At 40.7% G+C, this 25556-nt stretch overlaps 3 protein-coding genes across 4 annotated transcripts in view; 1 reads left to right on the top strand and 2 right to left on the bottom strand.

The window, feature by feature from the left end:
* The first annotated feature begins 1059 nt into the window (after window positions 1-1059).
* Window positions 1060-19621, top strand: LOC106811059 (conserved oligomeric Golgi complex subunit 2-like). Of its 2 annotated transcripts, XM_014814581.1 has the most exons (13): window positions 1060-1119; window positions 1309-1389; window positions 3537-3643; window positions 3976-4081; window positions 4807-4986; window positions 5571-5692; window positions 6114-6237; window positions 6432-6571; window positions 7145-7373; window positions 11165-11240; window positions 11781-12063; window positions 13244-13409; window positions 19466-19621. In XM_014814581.1, exons 3-13 carry the CDS (start codon window positions 3555-3557, stop codon window positions 19562-19564), a joined length of 1614 nt encoding a protein of 537 aa, XP_014670067.1. In that variant the 5' UTR covers window positions 1060-1119; window positions 1309-1389; window positions 3537-3554; the 3' UTR covers window positions 19565-19621. The 2 variants fall into 2 exon arrangements, with proteins under 2 accessions (XP_014670067.1, XP_014670066.1); XM_014814580.1 differs by lacking the exons at window positions 1060-1119; window positions 1309-1389 and adding an exon at window positions 8860-9030 and having other exon boundaries at window positions 3541-4081.
* A 3871-nt stretch (window positions 19622-23492) lies between these two features.
* LOC106811060 (bifunctional D-cysteine desulfhydrase/1-aminocyclopropane-1-carboxylate deaminase, mitochondrial-like) overlaps window positions 23493-25556 on the bottom strand; it is a 31814-nt gene continuing 29750 nt past the window's right edge. The window contains exon 2 of the mRNA XM_014814582.1: window positions 23493-25100. The gene's annotated coding sequence lies outside the window, so the exon portion shown is untranslated. The remainder of the gene's footprint in view (window positions 25101-25556) is intronic.
* Window positions 24324-25049, bottom strand: LOC106811057 (MAD2L1-binding protein-like). The gene has a single exon (XM_014814579.1). The coding sequence runs from the start codon at window positions 25047-25049 to the stop codon at window positions 24324-24326; it is 726 nt and encodes a 241-aa protein (XP_014670065.1).

Genomic DNA, 25556 nt, shown 5'->3' on the forward strand with positions numbered 1-25556 from the left:
ATGTTTGTTTCATGTCTATTATAACATGTTTAGTAGTTCTTAAGCTCTGGGAGATCTTAAGGAGGAGGGTATGTAGTGTCCGTTGGCACTATTTTGCGTTAATCGCGGATTTATACACTCTCGTGCGGGAATTTACCAGGAAAGAGGGTTGAAACCGGAAGTCACGGTTGGATGGTTTTATCCGGTGAATTGCAGCCGTAAATCCCTGCTCATACTGCAACATTTACCTGTTTATGTAACAGAAATAGAGGTCATACGTGTTTGTGAGTATTAAGACATTATAAGCAAGAATGCCACCTTTGTAAACCATTGATGTTGTCAGATGAAGACCGATTTTGTTCAGAGAAATTCTCTAGAAATTAATGTCACTGTATTTTGACTTAGCATGTAGTATTATGTAATCCGTACAATGTACATTAAGTCTCCATATGTTATGTTGATTCATTTATAGTGCTAACTGTCTCCCTTGACCGTTTAAAGGGTTTCTTTTGTTTTAGAAACCTGATCACCCCGATCTGCTGAATCTGATCGCTGTTGATCACTCCTGATCACCCCGATCTGCTGAATCTGATCACTGTTGATCACTGCTGATCATCCCGACCGGATATATCTGAATCTGATCACACTGTACTGTAATGATGTTCTGCTGATAGGCTACCGTTAGTCTAGTAAACATTAAAAGCACGATCAGCGTAAAACACTACCTATGTCTCTGTCTGACTGTTTGACTGCAAAGAACTGGAGCAGGGTTTACACAGGTCACTGCGACCTTTATTTGACCTTGACCTTGATAATATTTTCCTTCCGCTCTATAACTCGGCCCCTAATTGACCTTGCGCGTGCAAACTTGGTATGCTTACACATCTTGGGGAGAAGGTGTGTCGCGTACCAAAACCAGGAGATATTTCATTCATACTAGATCATGGGGGATACATGTGGTTGGCAACAACTGCCATTTCTAGTTTTATTATGCTGTGGTTATGTTGCACAATCTAATGTCAATTGTCAGTAATATGTTCTACACACATTAACAGCTATTTTAATGTTTTATAGGTTGGTTTAGATAAGGCTATAAGTAATTTGTCTACACCTCTAGAACAAGTACAAGAGGAAGTGAGGGTAGGTAGCTTATATTATTTGATATAATTCTATAATTGATTAATAAACATTATTAATAAATGATAGTGGTAATCTAACGATGTAGATATTGAATTAAATCATAGAATTTAAATTAATTACTGGTAGCACAGACACAGGGGATGTACATAGGCCTACTGTTGCTGATCTATATTTACACGTGCATTTCAGGATGTACAAACATCAGTAAAGGAATGCATCAAAGTGGTGGAGCAGAAACTTAAACGCCGTGCTGAAATAAGGGAAAATAAGGTCATTGTCAGTGTCCAGAAGTTTTTATCCCTCGATATGGTCATTCCATTACTCTGCGAAAGAGAACGACAGCGAGTAGAAGTGTATGAGTTCATGTTAATCAAATTTATTATTGAGCTGATTTTTCATGATAATTACTGGATAACTAGATGTCAAAGTTTTAAGGAAAATTTTGAGCAAGTTTTCCTAAGTTTGTTTTCTAAGTAACTATATCTAGTGTGATTACCTTCATGTTGTAGTCCAACTAACAATGAGGATATTTCATATAGCAGGATATTATCAAGAGTAGATAATAGGAGAAGAGTATGACACCGTTTTAACAGCGTTTTGCATAGTTTTCAACTTGTAAATATTCTATCAATATGTTAGAATTAACCTTTACCTTGTTTTCGTCTATGATTCTCCCTTAATCATATGACACCACCAATTTACCTGAAAATCGTATGTGTTCTTCAAAAAAGTTCTTTGAATACGACACGGTTTCACAGGCTTTCAGATTTGAAAAGTACAGGAGGACTACTAATGACTCCCCTAGGACACCATAGGGGGTCTTTTCACGCTCCATAATCACACCTTTAAGAGGCATGATGGAGAGCTCCACTAAAAAATCACACCCTTAAGAGGCATGATGGAGAGCTCCACTAAAAATCACACCCTTAAAAGGGGTGATGGAGAGCTCCTTGAAGGCTCCATCATGCCTCTTGGGGTGTGATGATGGAATCATGACCAATCCTCAGTCTAGAGTGAAATCCAAAACGAAAATTGGGATGTCATGTCAATCCACTGATTATCATTCATCTTTACCTTCATTCATTCAATGGCTTCGTCATGATTACATTCTTTTCATCCAACAACCCAACACTAGCACACAGATTAATAAAAGAGTTGATCGGATGTAAAAATAAACTTGTTTTATTTATTCTGATTTTCATCCTGTACCTGCATATTTCAGCACGAAATATCATCACAATCCATCAACAAACTAGCCAAATTACTTGTACGTAGTAGCCACGTATGTAGCCCCTCCAACCCTACGACTGTTTCACGTCGGCAGAAAACCACTTATCGCCACGTATAGTGGAAAACGAGCAGGTAACTTGTGGCTACCGTGTAGGTACCTGTATTTGGATGCTGTTGTCTAGTTGTATAAACCAGAAAGTAGTAACCTGTACCTCTTCCATACGTTCAGTTACTTACACACCACAAATTGTTGTGTGTTGCTAACCTTTTTGTACCCCCCTACATTGACAACTCTATGGAGCGCTATTTCAACATAATACACATACTTTTGGTGCGCGATTTCAACCACTTTTATGAGGCGCGATGATGCACGCACCATGGCACAATTTCGGGTGCGGGGTGGAGCGCGAGCGCAATCGCGCCCCTTAAAAATGAAAGCTTGGTTTCACACAGTTTTAACAAATGGACGCATCTCCGCGGCCAAACTTTGTTATGGGATTAGTGTTCTATTGTCTATGACGGAACGGTAGGGGCTGTGGTGGATATTAGGTAAGCACAGTAACAGCCCTTGTTTCGCTTCCTTATCATCAGGAAAACGATGGCAACACAGCTAAAATCAGCTGCTAGCTCGCCGTGAGCACACATGTATTTTTAGCACGCTGGAAACGCTACACGCTGAATACAATTCGATGCCTAATAATCTCCAACAGCCACCAGCGTCCCGTCAGAGACAATAGAACACTAATCCGATAACAAAGTTTGGCCGTGGAGATGCGTCCATTTGTTAAAACTGTGTGAAACCGTGTTGTATTCAAAAAACTTTTTGGACACATACGATTTTCAGGTAAATTGGTGGTGTCATATGATTAAGGGAGAATCATAAACGAAAACAAGGTAAATTTTGAATATATTTATTCACATATTGATAGAATATTTACAAGTTAAAAACTATGCAAAACGCTGCTAAAATGGTGTCATACTCTTCTCCTATTATCTACTCTTGATATTATACTACACTGTACTATCAGATTTGGTTAATTGAAACTACAAAGTGAAAAGAAACTTTATGTGAAATTGCATTCTATCAAGAGCAGATAACCTTCTTTATCTGCTCTTGATTCTATACATAACTACCTGATTAGAGTTTATTGTATGCTGATTCATCATCTTCTTCGACTTCACTCTAGGCTTGTCTTCAGAGACTAATGAGTATTATTGAATCAGTGGAGAAGATAGAACGTTTACTAAATATTGCACCGGATAGTACAAGTTTTAATACAGAAAGTCAAGCTGAGTGAGTATACATGTAGTACCTATCATCTATTGCTTTAGTGGGAAAACAAAAATAGGCAGTGCTTCTTTAGCTCTTTAGAATATATATAATTTTTATGTGAACTCTTTTGGTAAGTCTTGTTGGTGTACAAGGGGCTGCTAAGTAGTTGCTAATTGTCAATTTATTTGTTTAGAATTGTTTCAAAGAGGGTATGTAGGTAGACACTATCTTTAGCATCATTTAACTACCCCGATGAAAACAGTACGAGGGTTGATGGCATGTGTTAACGTGTAGCTATAATTTAAGCTTGATTAAGCAATGCTGGTCCTCGCTTGTTTGAATTCACATTGCAGTATGCTTGACGGACCTCTGATAGAGCGGGTTGCCACAGAGTTTAACCAGTTACAATACCACGTGACGAGCAGTCATGGCCACACCTTGCTCGACAAAGTCCGGCCCGTAAGTCTGCAAAGAACACGATTAGTTTATTTGGTGCAACTAAAATTGGTAGTCTAAGAAGGCTCACGTTTCATGTCAACAGACACATATTGGATCGCTAAATTCTAACCCTGACATTAATACTAGCAGCTATAGGTATGAACTGACACCTAGCAGCCTAGTGTGGTTTGTCATGCATAGGTTGTGTAATCCTCTTAAAAGTGGTATAATATGTTAATAAGTTTAAAATACGATGGCGGATGAACATCGGCTATAAACATCTCAAGCCATCTGGATGGATGGAAGAGGTTAGTGTTCAGGCTATTCCTTGACGTATGGACGAAATCCATGGATGCATTGCAGCATAGACAAATCTCCTAGCCGGTCCAGGGGCCAGAGACAAAGTAAGGATTTTCATTGCTAGAGGCAAGAGAGTCCTGGTCTTACAGGCTTTACTGATTTCAGTTATCTCTCCTCTGAGTAGTGTCCTGAAAGAAAGGTCAAAAATTGAACAGGGTCTAGTGATGGAGACACAAAGATAGACTCCTAGATTGGATAGGGTCAGAATATAAAGACAGTGATATTGCAGAGATTAGAATCTTTACTGACATAAGTTTTAGGTTACAGTTTAGCCCAGTGGAGTGTTAGGCGTACTTTCTAAATGATCCAGGGAATAGATTTCTTGTTGAACACTATTCTTTGAAAAAAGGCCTTATAAATGTTCTCGATCTTTTCTCTTTTGCTAGCGTATCGTACAAGTGACGTCTGTGCTGCAGTACAGCCTGGAGCAGCAGTTTGTGGAGGGAATAGAGGAGGGAAACCTGGCCACACTGCGACAGTGTCTGCGCACCTATGCCACCATCGATAAAGTACGTGATGTCGAGAACCTGTTCCGCCAGAACTGCATTCGACCCTATATGGAAAAGGTACGTGTCTAGGTCACATCCCAGTTGGCCTACTTCCCATTTCGTCTACTCTCGGAATGGGTAATAGTTCCATTTCGTCGTAGTCTTGATATTACAACAAATACCAGAAAAAATTAGTGTGGATGCCACTCCGTCTAGTCTATGAATGCTAATCAAAACCATATATTACATTTATAAATGATTATTTAGTGGACAAACCGATCGTAGACAAAATTGGAATGGGGCTGATTTTTAGTGTAGAAGAATTGGGAGTAGGCGAAATGGGTGTAGACCAACTGGGAGTTTTGCTATAGACGAAATTGGGAATTCCGCCGTAGGCGAAATGGGAGTAGGCCAACCGGGGCGTAAACCCGTGTCTATGCATGTCTACGCATGTGCGTGCGTGCATGCTTGTGTGTGTGTATCTGCACGCCTGTATATGAGCCAATGTGTGTGTGCTTCTGTTTCGTCGTTTGTCACCAGTGGGTAATGATTATGATTTAAATTTTCAACTGATAGAAGCTGTTCACATGCAATAACTAATACTCTCCGGACATTTACTGATGTGTTGAGTTACTCTAGTACAATTTTTGTCTGTGCGATAGGTTCTTTCTGAGAACAACGTCAAAGAGGTTGGACTCAAGCATGTTTATGACCAGGTGTTGGAAGTCATACCACTTCACTGCAAAAAACTATTGCAGGTGACAACTACCGTGGAAGCCGATCCGTAAGTTGTGTAAACTTTCCTTGCTTGCAGGGCCACACAGTAAGCGACTGAGAATACTCACTGATGTTTATACAATTATCAGTAGCCATTTTTTCTATATAATTTATAATTGTAGTGGTGATAGTGGTAGTGGTAGGGGTGGTAGTGGTAGTGTATGTTAGTAGTGAGGTAGTAGTAGTAGTAATAATAGTACTAGTAGTGGTAGTGGTAGTGGTGGTTGCAGAAGCAAATCATGCAATGGCAATAAATTATATATATATATTATCATGTTCTGTAGTGCTTACTAAGATTTGTAGTGCTAGTAGTTTACGAAGTATGTTACAAATTATATGCTCGTTTTCATAGTATATAGTTAATTATATATTATTATGTTATGAAGTATGAAGTTGTTTGCTGAAGTATGTTAATATGTATGCTGTAGGAGCCACGACATCGTGAGAGGATATGATATCTTAGTGAATTCCGTCTGGCCAGAAGTTGTGATATGCCTGGAGTCAAGAACACCCTTTATATTTGCACCTGGTGATCCGGACGACTTCCATCACGTAATAACTTATTTCTCTTTGATAAATCACGAATAACAAAATAATTTTTTTAAATGGTTCATGAGAATAATAATAATAATACGAAGTTCCTGCAGTTCAACAGGGCGTACCTCTACTGAGTGCATTCGGCATTTAGTGGCGATAAGTTTTTCCCATCATTTGTTATCACCATTGATCTTTCTTTTTTTCTGTAGAGTTATTCTGTAAGCATGAGTTTCCTGGAGAGGTTTGAGTGGCACTGTGGTACACTGGAGGCGGTTGGTAGGCTGCGAGCACACCCTAGCTATGCGACCTTCATGAGCAAGTGGAGCCTACCAGTATACTTTCAGATACGGTAATCATTCTATCGTTGCACTTGTTTCAACGTTTTTTTTTAGTTTAATAAATGCGAGTCAGCTTCGGTTGTCATTGTCATCAGCTTGAAGTTCATTGTTTACATGGCTCGTGAAAAATTTATCAACTTAAAAAAAAAATTTGTATTCAGTTAAACAACTGTTCATAAATCTTGCTAATTTCTTTAATGAGTGTATGAGGTACTCACCGCTTTATTGTATATAATAATGTGTTGTGTGTGAGAAAGGTTAGGAGAAGGTGGATGAAGAGAGGAAATTATAAAGGTATTAGGAGGGATGTAGAGAAATAATAAGCAATTTTTAAAAAAGAAAAAGAGAAGGAGAGAGGGAGGGACAGAGAAGGAGGGAGAGGAGAGAGAGAACGAGAAAGAAACAGGGAGAAGATTAGGGAAAAGGTAAGAAGGATTGGATGAGTGATGATTATATAGTGAGAGTAGAGCAAGACAGAATACAACTTTTTGCCTGTTTGTCACTAAACATAGTTCCTGCTTGTGAACTAATTTGTGGTAGGTATTCCTCTTGAGAACAGTCCCATTCTTTCTTTCTGCTGCCAGGTTCCAGGAGATTGCCGGCACCTATGAGAGCTCCCTCATCTCAGCATTTGAGATGAGTGTCGATGACTCACTGTTCCATCTTGCTGCATCCGTGCAGCTGTGGTGTGGGCTGTGTCAGTGCTGGGAGGACCATGTTTATCTCTCCACACTCGCTCATCGATTCTGGAAGCTCAGCCTGCAGTTGTTGAAGCGCTATGCATCCTGGCTGCAAGACCTGTGTAATGAGAGAGTTCGTATAAACCGCTGTTTTCAGGGGTTTGAATTAATTTTGTTAGGGCAAGGCAAGTGTTACCTTGGTTTTAATTAGAAATATCAGGATGCCATGACATGGTGGAGGAGAAATCAAGGCCAACATTCTCTTCAAAGGAGGGGCATCGAGACAACTGACCTTTTATCAGCACCGTATGTGAGAGAGAAAGGGATACATATAGAAAGATAATTTTTAGAAAGGGTTTGGAGGCAAAGTGGATAGAGGAGTACAGTGGGCTGGCAGATTTTTGAGGTACCATGGTAAGTGAGGATGCAAACACTGCACTTGCCATCTTTGCTGTCGTGAAGTTCCAGACCTGATATTGCGTCAGACATGGGGTGGTAAGCTGAGCCTATGTAAAGGCATCAAAAATTAATTGAATATATCCAAACGGTTTACATAAAGAATTTTGGATCCGATAGTGCCATGTTAAACTGTGCTCAATTTGTAGGATTCGGATGAGCATGGGTTTACCTATTACCATCTGTCTACTCATGGAATTCTGTCATTGTAACCAAGAACCAATCTGTAAAACGTGATTTAAAAATCATTGCACCACACAATTACGTTGCTCACTTCCTTCCTAATAAAGTATTGCTGATTTCATGCATGATAATCAGGAGTAGATAACAGGGAAGGAGTGTGACTTCAATAAACAAGGGAAATTCGTCTTTTACTAGCCTTAGAATACCTATGATTTACTACGCGTAACTCAACCAACTTGAGCTCAAATCGTACACGGTAAGTACATTCGCCTAGCATCGTGCGAAATCGTTTCCTCGTATACACCCGCAATCCGGAGATACAGACTAAAACGTACGACACGATTATCCATTCTGTTGCCATCAATCCGAATGTATTTTCCGCCTAACTCGAAACAAAAGGCAGCTACTAACCACAGCTTGCTCTTTCGGCGAGGCGGTGTGGCTCGCTGGGAGATTGGCACGCTGCCGCTGAGCCGCAGAGCTGCTGCTGATTGCGGTGGGGGGGGGGACGCATACCACAAATTACCGGATACATACCAGCTGTAAATAGGTCAGATTAGCTCGGCGAGTGTTGCGTCGATGTCCAATCTCCCAGCGAGCCAAACTACCTCGCTGAGAGAGCAAGCTGTGGTTAGTAGCTGCCTTTTGTTTCGAGTTAGGCGGGAAATACATTCGGATTGATGGCAACAGAATGGATAATCGTGTCGTACGTTTTAGTCTGTATCTCCGGATTGCGGGTGTATACGAGGAAACGATTTCGCACGATGCTAGGCGAATGTACTGTGTATGATTTGAGCTCAAGTTGGTTGAGTTACGCGTAGTAAATCGTAGGTATTCTAAGGCTAGTAAATGACGAATTTCCCTTGTTTATTGAAGTCACACTCCTTCCCTATTATCTACTCCTGATGATAATGTAAGGCATCGTACTTAATTGTCAGAATCGTTTCAGAAACGTGCTGTATTTTATTCCCTGACCACAGATCAGCAGGAGTAAGTCCTCCAGTGTAGATGGTCCAAGCACAGACATTGTTGCTCGTTCGTCTAGCCCCACCAGGCGATCAGTCAGCCCTAGTGGGCATTCTCCCACTTCTACGATTACACTGTCGCAGTGTGTCATGCTCATTACTGATGCTGAGATGGTCACACAGAAGGTATGGAAATATATGCAGAAATAATGACCGGCTGAAGACATCTAAATGATCAGGCAATAAAGAATGTTTTTTATGCCCATTTTCAGGGATGAGATTCTTCCGCGGATCCGCGGAAATCCGCGGATTTGAAAGTCCCAGGGGTCGATTTTGTGAAACGTCTAAATTCATTTAGAAAATTGGGAGGGGGGTAACAATGTAACAATTTAAATTATATACCCTCAACAGCACCTGACTGTAGAGTGTAGACAGTAGGCTGACAGCGAAGTATACAGTGTATCTGTTTTTGCGTACCAGAAAAGAAAATCCTCGTTCACAGGCTGCAGTAGAGGGGCAAACATTTGAGGTAGCTGATCACGTAACGACCATGCCTGGCCTGGGGACCAGGTTTACATGTTGCTGCGTGCATGTTGTGTGCATGACTATGCACTGATTGTTCCATTCGCATTGTGTTTTTTTCATTCAAATCTGGTCGCAGCAAGGCAGCTTATGTCTGAGTAAAACAATGCAAGCGACGGGTGGAAACAGAAAAAGATCATTATGTCTAGACATTTAATAAAAAATTTGCCCTATTTTCAGCCCCCTGATTTCCTATTATAGTTCGTTTGTTCTTTTTGACAACTTGAAAAGGTGATTCAAGAGTCTCCTATAATGTGTTCAGAATAGCTTAGAATGCACCAAATTGCACCATTCTTTAAAAAAAATTCCGGGGGAGCATGCCTCCGGACCCCCCTAGCATGGCGATGACCTACGGTCCTCGCATTGCTCGCTCCTCTGTTTGCTAATTCAAATTTCAGCTGAAAATTAAATTATCCAATCTCATCCCTGCATTTTGATCTTTAATGGTGATCGAATGTATAATTCTTGGTATTTGAGGATGTCGTGTGTGCGATTTAGTTTAAAAAATGTACGTGTCATCAGTAAACTTGGGGCCCATTGTTAGAAAAAAAATTTGTGTTAGCATTAGTCTTCACAGTAACTTCAACTCTGACGACTTCGACTGGATGGCATATATTTGTGGGGCTTTGAAGTGATGCGGCCATGATGCCGGGGCTTGCCGAGGATTGACACTTTGTGTCTTCCAATCACAGCCTACGCCGCACCTACGCCTACTCTGTTTGATATTTTTATAGGTGGGGACCCATAACAGCATGGAATCGCCGATCTCAGGAACTAGGGCATTCTGCTAGGCTAGAACGGTTTCCTACGATAGAGTTTGGCACAAAAACGAAAATAACACGCTGTTTAGCACACTGCTCTACGTCCTTCTGTTGAATTTTTGCATCTCCGTAATCGGAATAAGCCCCACCTTCTTTGTTGATGGGCATGAATGGGGCGTGACCGACGTTACCGGTTCCTATACCTACCGTTTACTTTTCGTAAATAATGAAATGCCCGGCCGATGCATTTCGCATCGAAGAGGAAAATTTTCCGCATTTTCACTCGCTGTCGGAAGTGAACGAGTGTGTCATTCATTGAACATTTATCATCAAAATACAGCCAATGTTTACATGCCACAGCGCCATGTCTTGGATTTTTTATAAGAAAATATGGGGATTTTCAATAAAATAATGCGTTTTTAATGTATGTACCACGATTTACGTATAGAAACTATATGTTATTTTTACTGATTTCTCCGTATCTTTCCTTGGAATTTTCATGTCTTTCAATGCCTTTCCGTAGATTTTTCTGTGTTTTCTGCGTGGTTATTATTCTGCGCAGGCACTCATTTTGGAAATCCTCCAACATTTTTTTTTTTATTCAGCTAATCTGGAGTATGACTGAGCGATTTTTGTTACTGTTTTATAATCTCCAATTCCTAGAATATCGTCCATATATAATCATTGTCATCTTCTAAAACTACAGACCATCCGCTGACCGCTGTGGAGACGTGCGCCAGGCCTCGAATTTGGCGCACGTCTCCACTGCGGACAGCGCTTCATACTTGAACGTCCCCACGGTCGCGTGCGCATATCCCGCGGAACTTCGCGTCTCATCCGCACTCAGCGCTAAGGATCAACAGCAAAGCTGTGCCACGCAATCTTGTATCATATGTCTCTCTGGATTGCACTGTCAACCATTTTTGTAACCTGTTATTATGGAAGCCAAAGAAGTCAATGAGTGATGTATCTTTCAGATGCCACAATTTTTCAATGACAAAGTGAAGCCACGTCTTCTTCTTCTCAACTTCCAAGATTTCGATCTGTTGCAAGGTAAATGTAAGGGTGGATGTGTAAGGGCAAGTTAAAATGTTATAAGCAGGGCCGTAGCCTCTGGGGAGGGGGCTAGATCTTGGAGCAAAATTAAAAAAATAAGCCTAGCTAATAATCGTAAATAACCCTAACGTTATTTTTTTTGGTCACTTATCTGTGAAAGCCTTGTCTTAGACCCACCCCTACCACACTGGACGTCGATCAAGAGCCCCCCCCCCACCCTTGAAATTTGTTCAGCCTACGTCCCTGATAAGGGTGAGAGTGTAAAGGCAAGGTTAAATATATATATATATACGTAATGACGATGGGATTGTTCGTATGGTTCCATTTGGATGAATTTAACGTAATTCAGTGTGGACTAAATCAAATATAAAATGTCGGTAGCCACCTGTAATAATTTTAAAAATATATCACAAGGACATAATTATGTTTATGCTAATATCATCAACATATAATATAATATATAATATATAATTTTTTGAATTTCGTGAAAGTTCAGGCAAGAAAATGCATTTTGCTGCACATCCATTCTGTTTGCAGAGTGTTTGGCTGATGCTATATCAGACATTGCCAGTACGCTGCAGCCTTTCTCCATGTACATCACTGATGAAATAGTCAACCAGTGCGTTGCAAACTTGAAACAAGTGAATGATATTCCTCGACTGTACCGACGCACAAACAGAGAGGTACCAAACAGAGCGTCGCTGTATGTTGCTATGTCCGTTAGACCACTAAAGTCATTCCTGGAGCAGCACGAGAAGCACATTAGTGGCACCTGGCGGCGAGTGTGGGCAACTGCGATCATACAGAGACTGAGTGAACAGTGAGTTCATCCTATAATAAAAGTTGATTAGAAAAGAAATTGATGAATATTAAATTATCAGAAGCGCCGTGTGAGTGTACAACAAGATCTAATAAATCAATTAGCCCTGGCATGCCGGGAAGGATTTCTACCATGCGGCAAGTACTCTATTCACACAGAGACAACTGGGCCTTCATGCGTCTCCAACTGATAGTAACTGGAAATACCCTAAAATTTCTGCCACTGCCTATCATAACTAGGGCTTCAGTGGTGTGTGGTGCAGCAAGAAGATGGTGCAGTGTCGGTGCATGTGTAAGCTGGATCAAATATGGCAGTGGCCATTGTGCTTTATTCCCAGCCCCCCACTCCGAGGTCGGAGGGACCGCATGCGCGTTCCCAAAATCTCCGGTAAAGGGGTATTTTTCGCGCGACAAAATCCGGCCCAACAATTGTAAAAAAGGGGGTGTATTTGACTTTTCACCCGGAGATTTCTTTAAAAAGGGGGTGTTTTTCCTCTCTCTCTTTCATCTTGAATATCATAGAAAACTTTATCAAATCCCGGAATCAAATTCCTGAAATTCCTGCTAGTTTTGAAAGCTCATTCAGGAATTATTTAATTTTTGAAATGGTAAAAATATTGCCCCCTAGTTCCCCTCGATCACTGAACTCTAACACTACGTAGTGTAGACTGGTTCGACTAGTTCCACACGCTACACTAACGTCACTATGGTTGGTATGAGAGCTAACCTGAGGTAGGGGGTGCATTGAGCAGTGTTCGGATTTAGGGGGTCTCCAAGGCAGGAAAAACCAGCAAAAAGCCCGCGAAAGGTGGGTTCAGAAATTTTAGGCAGTCCTGAGATAGGGGTGCTTTCAAAGGGAGGGAACGAGCATATGCGTACCCTAAATAACACTGAGTGGGGGGGGGCCGGGGCTTTATTGTTACAGTTTTTCTTAGTGCTTGAGAGGTTTCCACACAAACACATTTTGTGAAGTCTCCCTGGTCTCCCCTACATAGTGAAATGACATGTTTCCTCCCACAGATACCATACAGTTGTGTGAAATCATATATACTGTCACAGATACTACACGATGACTTGGCATGCTTTCTCATGTGATGAACACTACAATGTGAAGTGGTTTCTTGTGTCATATATGCGATACATGGCATGCTGTAGTGACGTGACGTTTTCTCATGTCATAGATATTACACTGTGACGTCGGACGTTGTAACCTCGGTGAGGAAGATGGAGGACAGTCTGAAGCGGCTGAAAAAGGGCAGAAAGATGAGCACGTTCACACAGGGCATGAGCGACGATGACAAGATACGTCTGCAGATATCACTAGATGTGGAGCAGCTCGGACGTGAGGTGAGTCGAGACTCATTCTACGCATCAGCAATTACAAATAGGGCAGTCAATGAAGTGTGCATGGGTATTAACAGATTAACAAATCCTGATGAAGTCATACCTGTATATAAGGGTCGCTCAATCAACTCTCCAATGTATAGATGGTTTGGTTTTATTGCATGCTATTCATTGTGTACGTCACGAGTGTCCTTTATAGACGTGTTTTATACAGGTTGCTGCTAACACAAGTTTGTCTATGCACTTATGGGAGTCCAGGCGTGGACGTATGGCAGGGTTAGAAATTAACTTTTTTTGTCAGAGAAAAGGGCAGGCAGAAACTTGAGAAAACCCTAGCAGTTCCACCCCCACCCAACAGTAGTGTCTAATTTCCTCTGTCCAGAAGGAAGCTGGTTTGGCCTCCTAGCTCTGTTTCACCTGATTAGTTAGTTCAAGTTTAGTTATTTTCGTTAGTTAATTAGTTAGTTCAAGGTTAGTTAGTTGGTTTTCAACAAAAGTTAGTTGTTTACTCCGCGACACTGATTTGTAAGCATGTACGTGATTGGGTCCTGGTTGAGAGTATGGTTTGCTAGGTAGTACTAGTTTGTAATGGAAGTATCACGATAGATATTATATTGTGAAGGCAGTATCATGATATTGTTCACATCGTGAGCTACTTGTATCGTCGCACCCCTAATTAAAGATGCCTACCCACTCAAATTTTTGTAACAAACACTGTAAAAAACTACCTGACTGTAAAGACAAGTAAATAACTCACTACACTTTAACTGAACGTTAGCTTTGAAAATAAAAATGTAAAAATATGTATCAAGCCTATATTTGCTCAACGAAAACATAACTCGAAACGCGTTTTTCGCCGCGGTTCTGTATAATGGTGGTTCTGTGTTTACGGCTCATTGATTTAAAATGACGATGTAATAGAGCTCAGAAGTGATGACGTCACAGTGGCATGACAACGAACCCACTGGTTATAAACAATCATGTGCTCTGGTAACATTAACTGCGTGAAAATTGTGTCGTGTTTTGGACCCGATTGTAACCATCATTCTGAGAGTCATTATTGTTTATTATTGCATTATTGTTTAATGTTGCATTATTGTTATTTGCAGTTTTTATCGATTTCCAAAGGATGGAAGTGAAAAGCAACGAAAAAAAAATTAAATAATAATTTAAAAAAATTTAAATTAAATAATTAATTAATTAAATATTGTAAGATCGACTTGCTACCGATGCTTTACCGCTGTCTGCAGCGCACACACTCGTGTTTTATGTACGCACAACATTTTCACGCAGTTAATGTTATGGAGCCAGTGGGTTGTTTAGAACCAGTGGGTTCGTTGTCATGCCACCGTGACGTCACACTTCGGTACTCTATACGTCACAACATCGCCACAGAGCGGCAAAAGTAAACGCTGTTTGAAACATTCGACCTGACACTTTCACTTTGTAGTCTAAAAGCTTAGAATGAATGTATTCCCAAGCATTTTTTTACCTATCACACATATAAAATTATAGGCACGTACAAACGTGCAATGTTAAAATAATTCATTTTTGTCTGATTTTATGTTTGCCGCTTGAAATTTCGTGGGAAGGCGTCTTTAAATAGAAGTTAGCCTGAAAGCCGACGGTTCCAAAATCAATGCTGCTGAGTGACTTACTGGACATGAGAAACATGATACAAGCGCAAAAGATGTGAAGTGGCAACAGGGTCTTCTTTCTGTTGGTCTTTTCAATTTGGGTTGTTTTTTATAGATTGTTTGTAAATGTGAAATTCTGTGTGTAGACGGACAGTTATAGTCTATCAGCTGGGGGAAGTCCTGTGTGCATTTATATGTCCCCGCAGTTTGACGCTTGATTCATGTAGGGGACACCCCTGGGAGTAAAAAAAACTTGGGTAGAAATTCTGAATCATGGGAAGGATAGGTGAAATTCAAGATGGCGTTCAAGATGGCCGTCAATTCATGTATTCAAATAACTCGCTCACCTATTTATGATAGGAGGTTGATTTTGGTGTCTATCCCTATACTTTATGGGTCAGGGTATCCATTAAAACTGATACCCGTACCAAAAATGCATTGCATCATTGTTAAATCTAAGATGGCCGCCGAAAGGGACACCGTATCATATAAACTGCTATAACTTCCAGGGGCGTAGCCAGGATTTTCAAAGTTGTAGGCACGACTATCTGAGCGGAAGCGCCACCATCGTTGGCGCGGAGCGTACCAGAAAATTTTTGGTTTTACAAACCCCCAGATGGCCGGAAACGGCCCTTCCGAGTGTTCATTCTGGTTCCCTGGCCTCTTGCTAACTTGAGACACTCATTCATATCACTTTTAACCCAAAAAACAAACGAGTTCAAATAGTGTTACGAAGAGTTAAAATGTTAAAAAACTGACAAGATCGGATCCTAGTCTTTTCGGCGGGTAGAGTCGTGAATGAAATGGCACGCGATAGAAATGACAGCCTTAGATGACAGAAAATAGGTCACCTAATTAGCCATATTCTTGCTACGTGTCATTTCAATAGTTTTTCTCTGTCTAGACCTTAAAACTCTGTCCAGGCAAGCTATGGATTTGAATTATGGGTGTTTAAAAAAAAGATAACTTGGCCAAAAAAGTGGTAGGCACGGGCCTACAGTGCTACATACTGGCTATGCACTGCTATTCTCGCAGACTTATGAAAGTAGGGTAATTTCGTGTCTATCGCCTATTTTAGGGGTCAGGTTATTCACTGAGACTAATAACCAGATTAAAAACGCACTGCATCACCATCTAAGCTAAGATGGCCACCAAATATGACCGTCATTTATGACACTTTGCATCATATACGCTAATATAATACTTGCAGCATTTTACAGTATACATAATATATTGGTAGGTAACTTAATACGATGCACGCCTGTGTCCTTAGGATACCAATTGGGTTTCTGCAGTCATCGACTTGTTCGGTCTGGCATTTGCAAAATTCGCAACACTTGCACCATTTTGTTGACACACGCACCTTGTCTGTAGTACACTTCGCACAGGAACACACAACTGCAACATCGTCGGCAAAGGTAGATGGAACAGCAAGCCATCTGATAATTCGATCCAAAGTTTGTAGGTTTCCAGAGTAAGGGCACTCAAACAGTTCATCTGACTATAGGTGGAGTAAAAGGCTCTGAAATATGTTCCTGTAGCTGCGTGGCTAGTCGGTGGTAAGTTCCAGAACGGTCACAGACTTGCTGTGTTAGTATAGACTTATGTCGTAATTCATACATATTTTGTATAGTATGGTTACCATGTTTCACGACCGTGCTACCAGATATAGTTCGATTCAGCTAGACACAATTGTCCGGAGTTCTTCCCGAAGTCCGTTGATGTGCTGCTATTAGGTTCGCTTGACGCTGCCATTGGTGCCAAATTTTGCTTTGTGATGTCACAATATAGTCAACGCATGAACGCCGGCAGTACATCACATTGAATCACGCACCAGCTATTCATGGAACTTCTGAATGGGGCTTTGTGATCAAGGATTCGTCAGCTCCATTCACAGCGCCGTTGCAATGGACAATGTGCTTAGAGCAAACAATAAACCGTTCTCGATAAGCCAGTGCCGGTATCATGTGAGACACCAGGAAGAAGCAATACGTTACGAAATGGAACATTATTCACATGAAATGATGTCTGTTAACCACCTGTTTTAGGAAGATAGCGCAGTCAGAATGGACGATTCTGAGTTAGTTGTCAACCATGAATTCACCACTGGACGTACTGAAGGCGGGAGCAAAAGGTTGATGACATGAGGCAATGTGGTTACCCATGAGAATCCGTTCAAGTATGTCGAAGATACAGAAACACGGCTGCACAACATCCTGTCGTCTGCCATTATGCCTGATGCTGTTCGAAGGATCTGTGACAATCAACGGAATCTGGTGTTGAGAGTACAATAAATTTTGAAGGATAGACTAATAGACAAAACGAAGCGCCTGAGTGATGTTATTCATAAACGGTGAACTGAAGACGTTTGCACAGCGCCATCGGTCGAAAGAAGAAACCAGCAAAATATCAAACACAAACAAGAAAGAAGGATTTGGGTCAGCACAGAAGAAGTTAGATATTGCTCGAGTACGCGTTGTGATGCCCGCGATATGTGTCCAACACGACCTTCGTGTCTCCCAGTTACCTCTTCGATGACGATGGTTTATGAAGAAACCTGCAAAGTGAACTGAACAAACGAACTCGAAAAGCACTGACCAGTGCTGATTACACAGGTCCGTCTCAGTGGACGGCAATGCCAACTGCATACTTTGTAGATGTAATAGCATATGTGAGAAAATTAGAACGTCGTCATTGAGAACATTTGGAGATTTCTGTGAGGTATCTTGAAAACCCGTCATGGCCTTGAGTGTCAATGCCAGCCGTTATCGACTTTGTTTTTGATTCCTAATCGAAGGATCTGTGGACAGTGAACGACAACGGAGGACAATGGACCACCGTCGAGTCAGTCAATCCTGAGACTAAACTGCCAAAGGAAATGGAACAGCTTCTGGGAAAATTAGAAGGAACTGCTGACTAGGTTCTGATTGACCAATGTCCTACACGAGTCCCTGGTGTGAAATTGTGGTTAGCCAAATTGAAGGGAGCACAGTGTCTACGAAGACAGAGGTCAGTCTATTCGGGAATTACAAACGAATACAATGAACTCGATTCTACTCTGAAGAAGCGGAGTTTCGAATCATGCCCCATGTTTTTGCATGCCATATCAGGATCGGTGTCAAAGGATTGTCACGCTGTCAATGACACTGATGTGTTGGTGTTGTTGTTACATTTCAGCCAGATCTTTAAAACGCATGTATGGTTAAACGTGGAGAGCAGGTGTAGGGGACAGTATCAAGTACATCCCCAGTACATGTATTGGCATAAAGCAGGGGCGTGAATTATGTGATGTACTGCCGGCGCGTTCATGCGTTGACTGGATGTGACATCACAAGCAAATTTGGCACCAAATTGGCAGCTCCCAAAGCGAACCCAATAGCACACCTCAAGGAATCGGGAAAGAACTCGGACATATTTTAGAGGCTTTTACTCCACCTATAGTCAGATGAACTGTTTGAGTGTCCTTACTCTGGAACCTACAGACTTTGGATTCGAATTATCAGATGGTGCTTGCTTGTTGCGCGTAGTTTCCATCTACCTTGCGCGACGATGTTGCAGTTGTGTGTTCCTGTGTGAAGTGTTCTACAGCAAGGTGCGTGTGTCAACAAAATGGTGCCAAGTGTTGCGAATTTTGCAAAGGCCAGACCGAACAAGTCGATGACTGCAGAAACCCAAATTGGTATCCTAAGGACACAGTGATCAGTATTAAAGTTACCTACCAATAATATCATGATACTGTAAATGTCTCTGGTATTAATAGCGATTTGTGAAAACTTGTTCAATAAATGACGGTCATATTTGTGGCCATCTTAGCTTTGAATGGTGATGCAGTGCGTTTTTAATCTGGTTATTAGTCTCAGTGGATAACCTGACCCTAAAACATAGGGATAGACACGAAAATTACACTCTATCATAAGTCTGCAAGAAGTTATAGCATGTTATATGATACGGTGTCCCTTTCGTGGCATCTTAGATTTAACCAATGATGCAATTCATTTTCGTACGGGTATCAGTTTTAATGGATAGCCTGACCCATAAAATAGGGATAGACACCAAAATCAACCTCCTATCATAAATAGGTGGCGAGTTATGGTCAATTACATGAATTGACGGCCATCTTGAACGCCATCTTGAATTTACTTATCCTTCCCATGATTCAGAATGTCTACCCAAGTTTTTTTACTCCCAGGGGTGTCCCTACATGAATCAAGCGTCAAACTGCGGGGACATATAAATGCACACAGGACTTCCTCCAGCTGATAGACTATTAACAGTAAACACCCAAGGCTTTGGGGTGAGAGAGAGCGAGAGGGGGAGGGGAGAAATAAGAGAGGTGGGGGTGAAAGGGAGAAAGAAAATCTAATAAACTGGAAGAATGAAACAAAATGCAGCAGGAAATTACAGTTAATTTTACGGTTTCAGATTGATGACCTGGAGGTAAACAAGGAGGGTCTACCACAGTATACTGCACTTCTGCAACTAGCAGCTTCTGCACAGAATAATGCAAGCGCAGCAACGTGAATGAGCACTTCCCTCCTATCTACAAATCTTAAAGCCATATACTACAATCAGCATCCTATGCTTGATATATTTCTAGCAACCTTTTAATAACGCCATATGCAATCAAACTGCATGAGACTCGCATTATAGAAACCCCCAAAATGTCCTTTATAGACAGGTATTCATTCTATACAGCTTAGGTGGTTTTACTGTATAGCTGCCTCTCAAGGAAATGGCAAGTCACCTTTGGTGATTCCGTGTCAGATCACCCAATGGGTTACACTTACCCTTTCCAAATTGGCTGAAATTTGTTTATGGGGTAATTTCGGCTGAAAAAGCTGAAATTTCAAATTTCAGCTCCCTCAGACAAACGCGTTTTCGCGCAACGCCACGCCATTTTTTGGCGATTTTGCCCAATATGGACGCACCCGTCAATTTTCAAATGGTCGATCTCTGTAACTACTAGGCCAAATTGTTAATATTGGTGTCTTTGGAAAGCTAATTGCATAGGCAATCCAAATCTGTCATTATTTATTATATAGGAGCAGTATAAAGTTGATGACCTTTTGACCTTTACTTGACCTTGAATTTGACCTGTGGATCACGTAACCTTGAGATGAACTTCATTGAAAATTATACCTCAACATGTTTTCTACATAATATACAAAAATTGGAGATATAATATTTTTTGTTTGCTTCCAGCTCTTCTCAAAGTTGGCATAATAGTGTGCATATAACGCCTATTCCATATGCATGCTGTATATGTAGGCACCATATGTATACCATTTCAATCTATTCGGATATCAAGTTAATCCCAAACATTGGCTTTGCTGTACATAACCTGATTGAGAATGACAGGTGGCAATAACATTCTAAATGACGATTCAGTCTAATGAAAAATCATTTTTACCATGTTTTCAATTATCAAATAATTCATTGATCATCATCGATCAAGTCGCCGGATGCACCCTTGAAATCCTCGCAGCATCGTTTTCTGAGATAAAGTACTTTCTGGAAGAGGATAATGTAAGAGATGGGGTTTGATTGTACACAGAATATCATCTTCTGTAACCCAGCATTGATCTGTTTCCAATGGCTATTTGAATTGCTTGGTAGGTCCCATGAGGTGCATAAATTGATGCGTGTAGTCACCAAACTCCTCCGAAATTTCTCCACCATGCCAATCCAGCGAAAGCCATCATAAAGACAGCAGATCAAAGTTTGTTCCTTTATTTCTGATTGCACAGATGGTTCTGGTTCTAGTTCTGCATCATTATTGTCTGAAACATGTACTAAATCCGCAGGCCACTTGGTTACTCAACTTGTACACATGTAGCGTAGAGTTGGAGACTGGAACGAATCTGTGGTATGTGCAGTGTCTCTTTGATAGTTTTCACCAATATCAAACCTGTCCTTTAACTCTGAAGCTGATTGAGTTACATCCTCTGGTCAGGTGTCACATTGAAAAACGTGATACCAGGGATATTCTCCACGCAGAAATCCATAATTCCGTCCGCTGTCAGAATCTGGTCATTATATGGGCGCTGCAGGCTAGCCTTGGTGACTAGTATCGCTTAATGACAGTCCCTCCTATACCGTCACAGGCACTCTTGCCATGTGATGTTGCAAAGAAGTTCTGAGACAGTAATGATGCAGAACTAGAACCATCTGTGCAATCAGAAATAAAGAAACAAAACTTGGTCTGCTGTCTTTATGACGGCTTTCCGTGGATTGGCATGGTGGAGGAAATTTCGGAGGAGTTTGGTGACTACCACATCAATTTTATGCACCCTCATGGACCTACCAAGCAATTCAAATGGCCATTGGAAACAGATCAATGCTGGGTTACAGAAGATGATATTCTGTGTACAATTAATCAACACCCCATCTCTTACATCAGCCTCTTCCAGAAAGTACTTTATCTCAGAAAACGATGCTGCGAGGATTTCAAGTGTGCATCCGGACTTGATCATTGATGATCAATGAATTATTGATAATTGAAAACATGGTAATATAATGATTTTTCATTAGACTGAATAGTCATTTATAATGTTATTGCCACCTGTCATTCTCAATCAGGTTATGTACAGCAAAGCCAATGTTTGGGTTTAACTTGATATCTTAAATAGATTGGTATGGTATACATATGTGCCTACATGTACAGCATTGCATAGGAATATAGGCGTTATTGCACCTACTATGCCAACTTTGAGAAGAGCTGGAAAGCAAACAAAAAATATTATATCTCCAATTTTTAAAAACATGTTGAGGTATAATTTTCAATGAAGTTCATCTCAAGGTTACGTGATCCACAGGGTCAAATTCAAAGTAAAGGTCAAAAGGTCATCAAACTTTATACTGCTCCTATATAACAAATAATGACAGATTTGGATTGCCTATGCAATTAGCTTTCCAAAGACACCAATATCAACCAATTTGGCCTAGTAGTTACAGAGATATGACCATTTGAAAATTGACGGGTGCGTCCATTTTGGCCAAAATCGGCAAAAAAGGGCGCGCCGTAGCGCGAAAACCGTTTGTCCGACGGAGCTGAAATTTGAAATTTCAGCTTTTTCAGCCTAAATTACCCCATAAACCAAATTTCAGCCAATTTGAAGGTGAGGTGTAAATTTCCATTTTTTTTGGGTGATTTGACACGGAATGACCCCTTTATAAAAAGGCCACTACCACTAAAAACACCCTGTTCTTTAGAGACAGGTGTCCATCTGCAGAGGTGTTGGCTAACATAGTATTGGCTGTATATGTCATCTGTACGTAATATGACACGTTTGTCTTCTGATCATGATGGCTGATGTGCTCTTCATACTGGTATAGGATATGGTCAGCAATGCACCTTGTGAGAGTGGTGACATTTTAGAGTGAGACCAATGAGTAAGTAGATGCAGGTGCATCATTGAGATTGCACGTTTATGTGCGCCCAACACGGATGTCACGTTAATCGCATTGGGGAGGGGTTGCCCTTCTATATTGAGTATTTCCAGAGGAATCCATGTATGGCGTTACTCACTTGAATGCTGATAACGTTCGTTATAAGATTTTGTTGTGCCTAGATTGTTGTTCCTCTCACATGTAGGTTCCAAGTCTATGGGTTTCAGAGGCACGCTTATAATCGTTAGCAAGACAGTGCAAGTTTGAAATGTTCGTTCTTGAAAGACCTTCTATGTACCGTTTCGTGGATTTTTGTGCATTGTCGGACCCACCACATATTAAGGAAATACACACATTTTTATCATTACACACCTAGCTAAACGAAGCTATGCTACTAGAAGCATCTAGAAACCTATTTTAAACTCATTGGAGCACAGTACTTACTCATATACTAAACGTAATACTAATTCCAGCAAAACATGGAGTGAAACCAGCAAGCTTACTTGCTTGAAATATTTTCTACTGGTCTTTCAATGTTATGCGATAAAAGTTTTCTCCCCATTTATTACTCCAAATCAGTTCCTTCTTGTTTCACGATTATTGAGCTGTTATCAAACACAATTTGCTTTATTCACGGAGGAACAGTGACAAACAAAGTATGAAGCTGAAATGGTGATCATGTGATCAGGAGTCTATCAATATACCCTATACCCTATTGGGTATATACCTAGGGTCCATATATACAGAGAGTTGCGCCATGACGAGTCGGGAAAAATCGGTCACGTGGTCGCTGGACGACAGGTTGTTTCCAAATGGATACGCACGGCTATGGCCGTAAGAAAGTGTACAATTAAATTATCATATGGCGCGAACGATTTGAGTTACATTTCTAGAAATCTAGATACACGTAGACACATGTCTTAGCTATAATCTCTGTAAATTTTGAGTTTATTGAAGCACGATTAGTCTAATTAATTACTACGGACCATTGTACAGCGTATCCATACAGAGCTGTACTTAAGCGGCAGCGGTGAGGATCCATTTGGAAACAAAATGGCATCAAATCCCGAGTTGGCGCAACTCTCTGTATACAGGGACCCTATATATACCCTATTGATAGACTCCTGATGTTATCATATACGTGGGTAAATTATACATAACGGTCATAACATGCATGGAATTCTGTGATTTGCAAATGCTTTAAGCAGTCGAATGAATTATTATTAATATAGTACTCTTGACATTTTACGTAGAATGTTTTGGTTTATGATTACAGATGATTACTACTTGGAAGAATTATATTTAAAGATATTTCAATAAACTTGGTTTATAAATTGAAAATTATGTTAGCGGTTTTGTACACAGAATATATTCAGATAGCTGTCTAAATATGTTAAACAATGACAGTTCTATTTAAAACTGGAAACTAGTGAATTTGTTACTTTAGTTTTAATGGATTAGTAAAAAATATGCACATAAGCAGTTTTGACTGAATTTTATATAAATCAATAATGGAAATGTATAAAATCAAATTCACACTATTAAAACATCTTCTTAACCATAGCATAATATTAGCCTACATTTTTATAGGCAAGTTGGTATGCATGCATTTGAAAACATAACTGCACATTATCAGTTATTTTAGAACTATTAGCTTGCCTATTATATCTATCTATTATTCCTGTTTAAATTGATTACGATACACAGATTTTTGTAATTATTAGAATGGAAAAGTACATTAAATATCAAGTTGGCACCACTTTGCCTCATCAATATTTGATAACACTATATAAAGCTGCACCCAAACGTTATTCTGTGTATAGTACACGTCCCAAATAATGAGACCAAGGTAAAAAAATGCACGCACTTAAGACAGCAGTTTTATTTAATTTTAAACCCATATATCTTCTGGCTTTGACTCTCTGCACGTCTTGTACTTAAATCCTTTAATGCTAAGAGGTGCTTGAAACCAAACAAGATCACAAGTACTATCAGCTTGTCCTGAACGATGAAGGCTACCACAAACATTCTCCTTGTTTTGCTTATCACCGAGCGACCCATTTTCCAATCCGAAAACATCTAATGGAAAAAATTCCTCCGGCCCATTACCACCTGTCATTGGCGGAGATTCCCTATAGCGAGTAGCACGATCGAATGACGATGAAAACTCTCTTTTAGTATCATCGACAGACAAACCCTCATCGTCAGAACCATTCCCCAGAAGCTCCTTGTTGAGGAGCTCTAAGGTGACTTTAAATGCGCGCGCGGGCATGCTGTAACCGTGGTGTGGGTGAAACCACTGCAGGCCGCAGTTGCGCGTCGTGCGTATGAGTAGCGCAATGTTTGTCAGCGCTAGGCGCTTCACGTCGTACAACCTTGGCTCCTCAACGAGTCGCTGAAAGACCTTACGGATGCAGTACGCCCGGGAAAGTTCTAGGCCACAGACGCCCGCCTGCCGCGGAAAGTCGACAACATAGAGCTCCTTCGGGGCTACGACGGTTGCGCCGAATATCAGTGCAACCTGCTGGATGTGGATGCCACTTGCAAATGCGGCCTCGACGTTGCGAAAGAGTTCATCAAGGTCAGCGATCAGCTTTTTAGCCTTCCACCCGCTCATGTTGTTCGCTGTGGTTTGGTGGTGCCCCCTGGTCGTAGTGTCTAAACATAACTGCAAACAAAAAAATGTCATTAAAAAAACATAATAATAATATAAATATAAATGTCATATCTTTTTTCGAATTGATGCTGCAGCATAGCAAGCCTCCGTTTTTGCAATGCTAATACAACCATTGTTATCACCACTAATAGGGGTTGGACGATTCATCGATATATCCATGTATTCGAAAACAAACCTAGGCGATATGCATTTAACGATACGTTTGACTGTTCATGATACACGTATTGATACTCTGCTGAATAAAATCCGTATCATTTAGTAGCATAGTTCATCAGCAAATAGAACAAGTATGACACAATTCGCAGTAAGTTCAATAGCAGTCATTTATTAAGTGCTCCGCCATGCTGATTTGTAAGCATTCATATGATTTCTAGGGGACTATAGTTTGTACTTTGTATAGTCTGTTACGTGGTTTTTCTACAAAGTATTGTGATACAAATCATGCTA

Source organism: Priapulus caudatus, unplaced genomic scaffold (assembly GCF_000485595.1).
Source record: "Priapulus caudatus unplaced genomic scaffold, Priapulus_caudatus-5.0.1 Scaffold500, whole genome shotgun sequence".
NCBI lineage: Eukaryota > Metazoa > Priapulida > Priapulimorpha > Priapulimorphida > Priapulidae > Priapulus > Priapulus caudatus.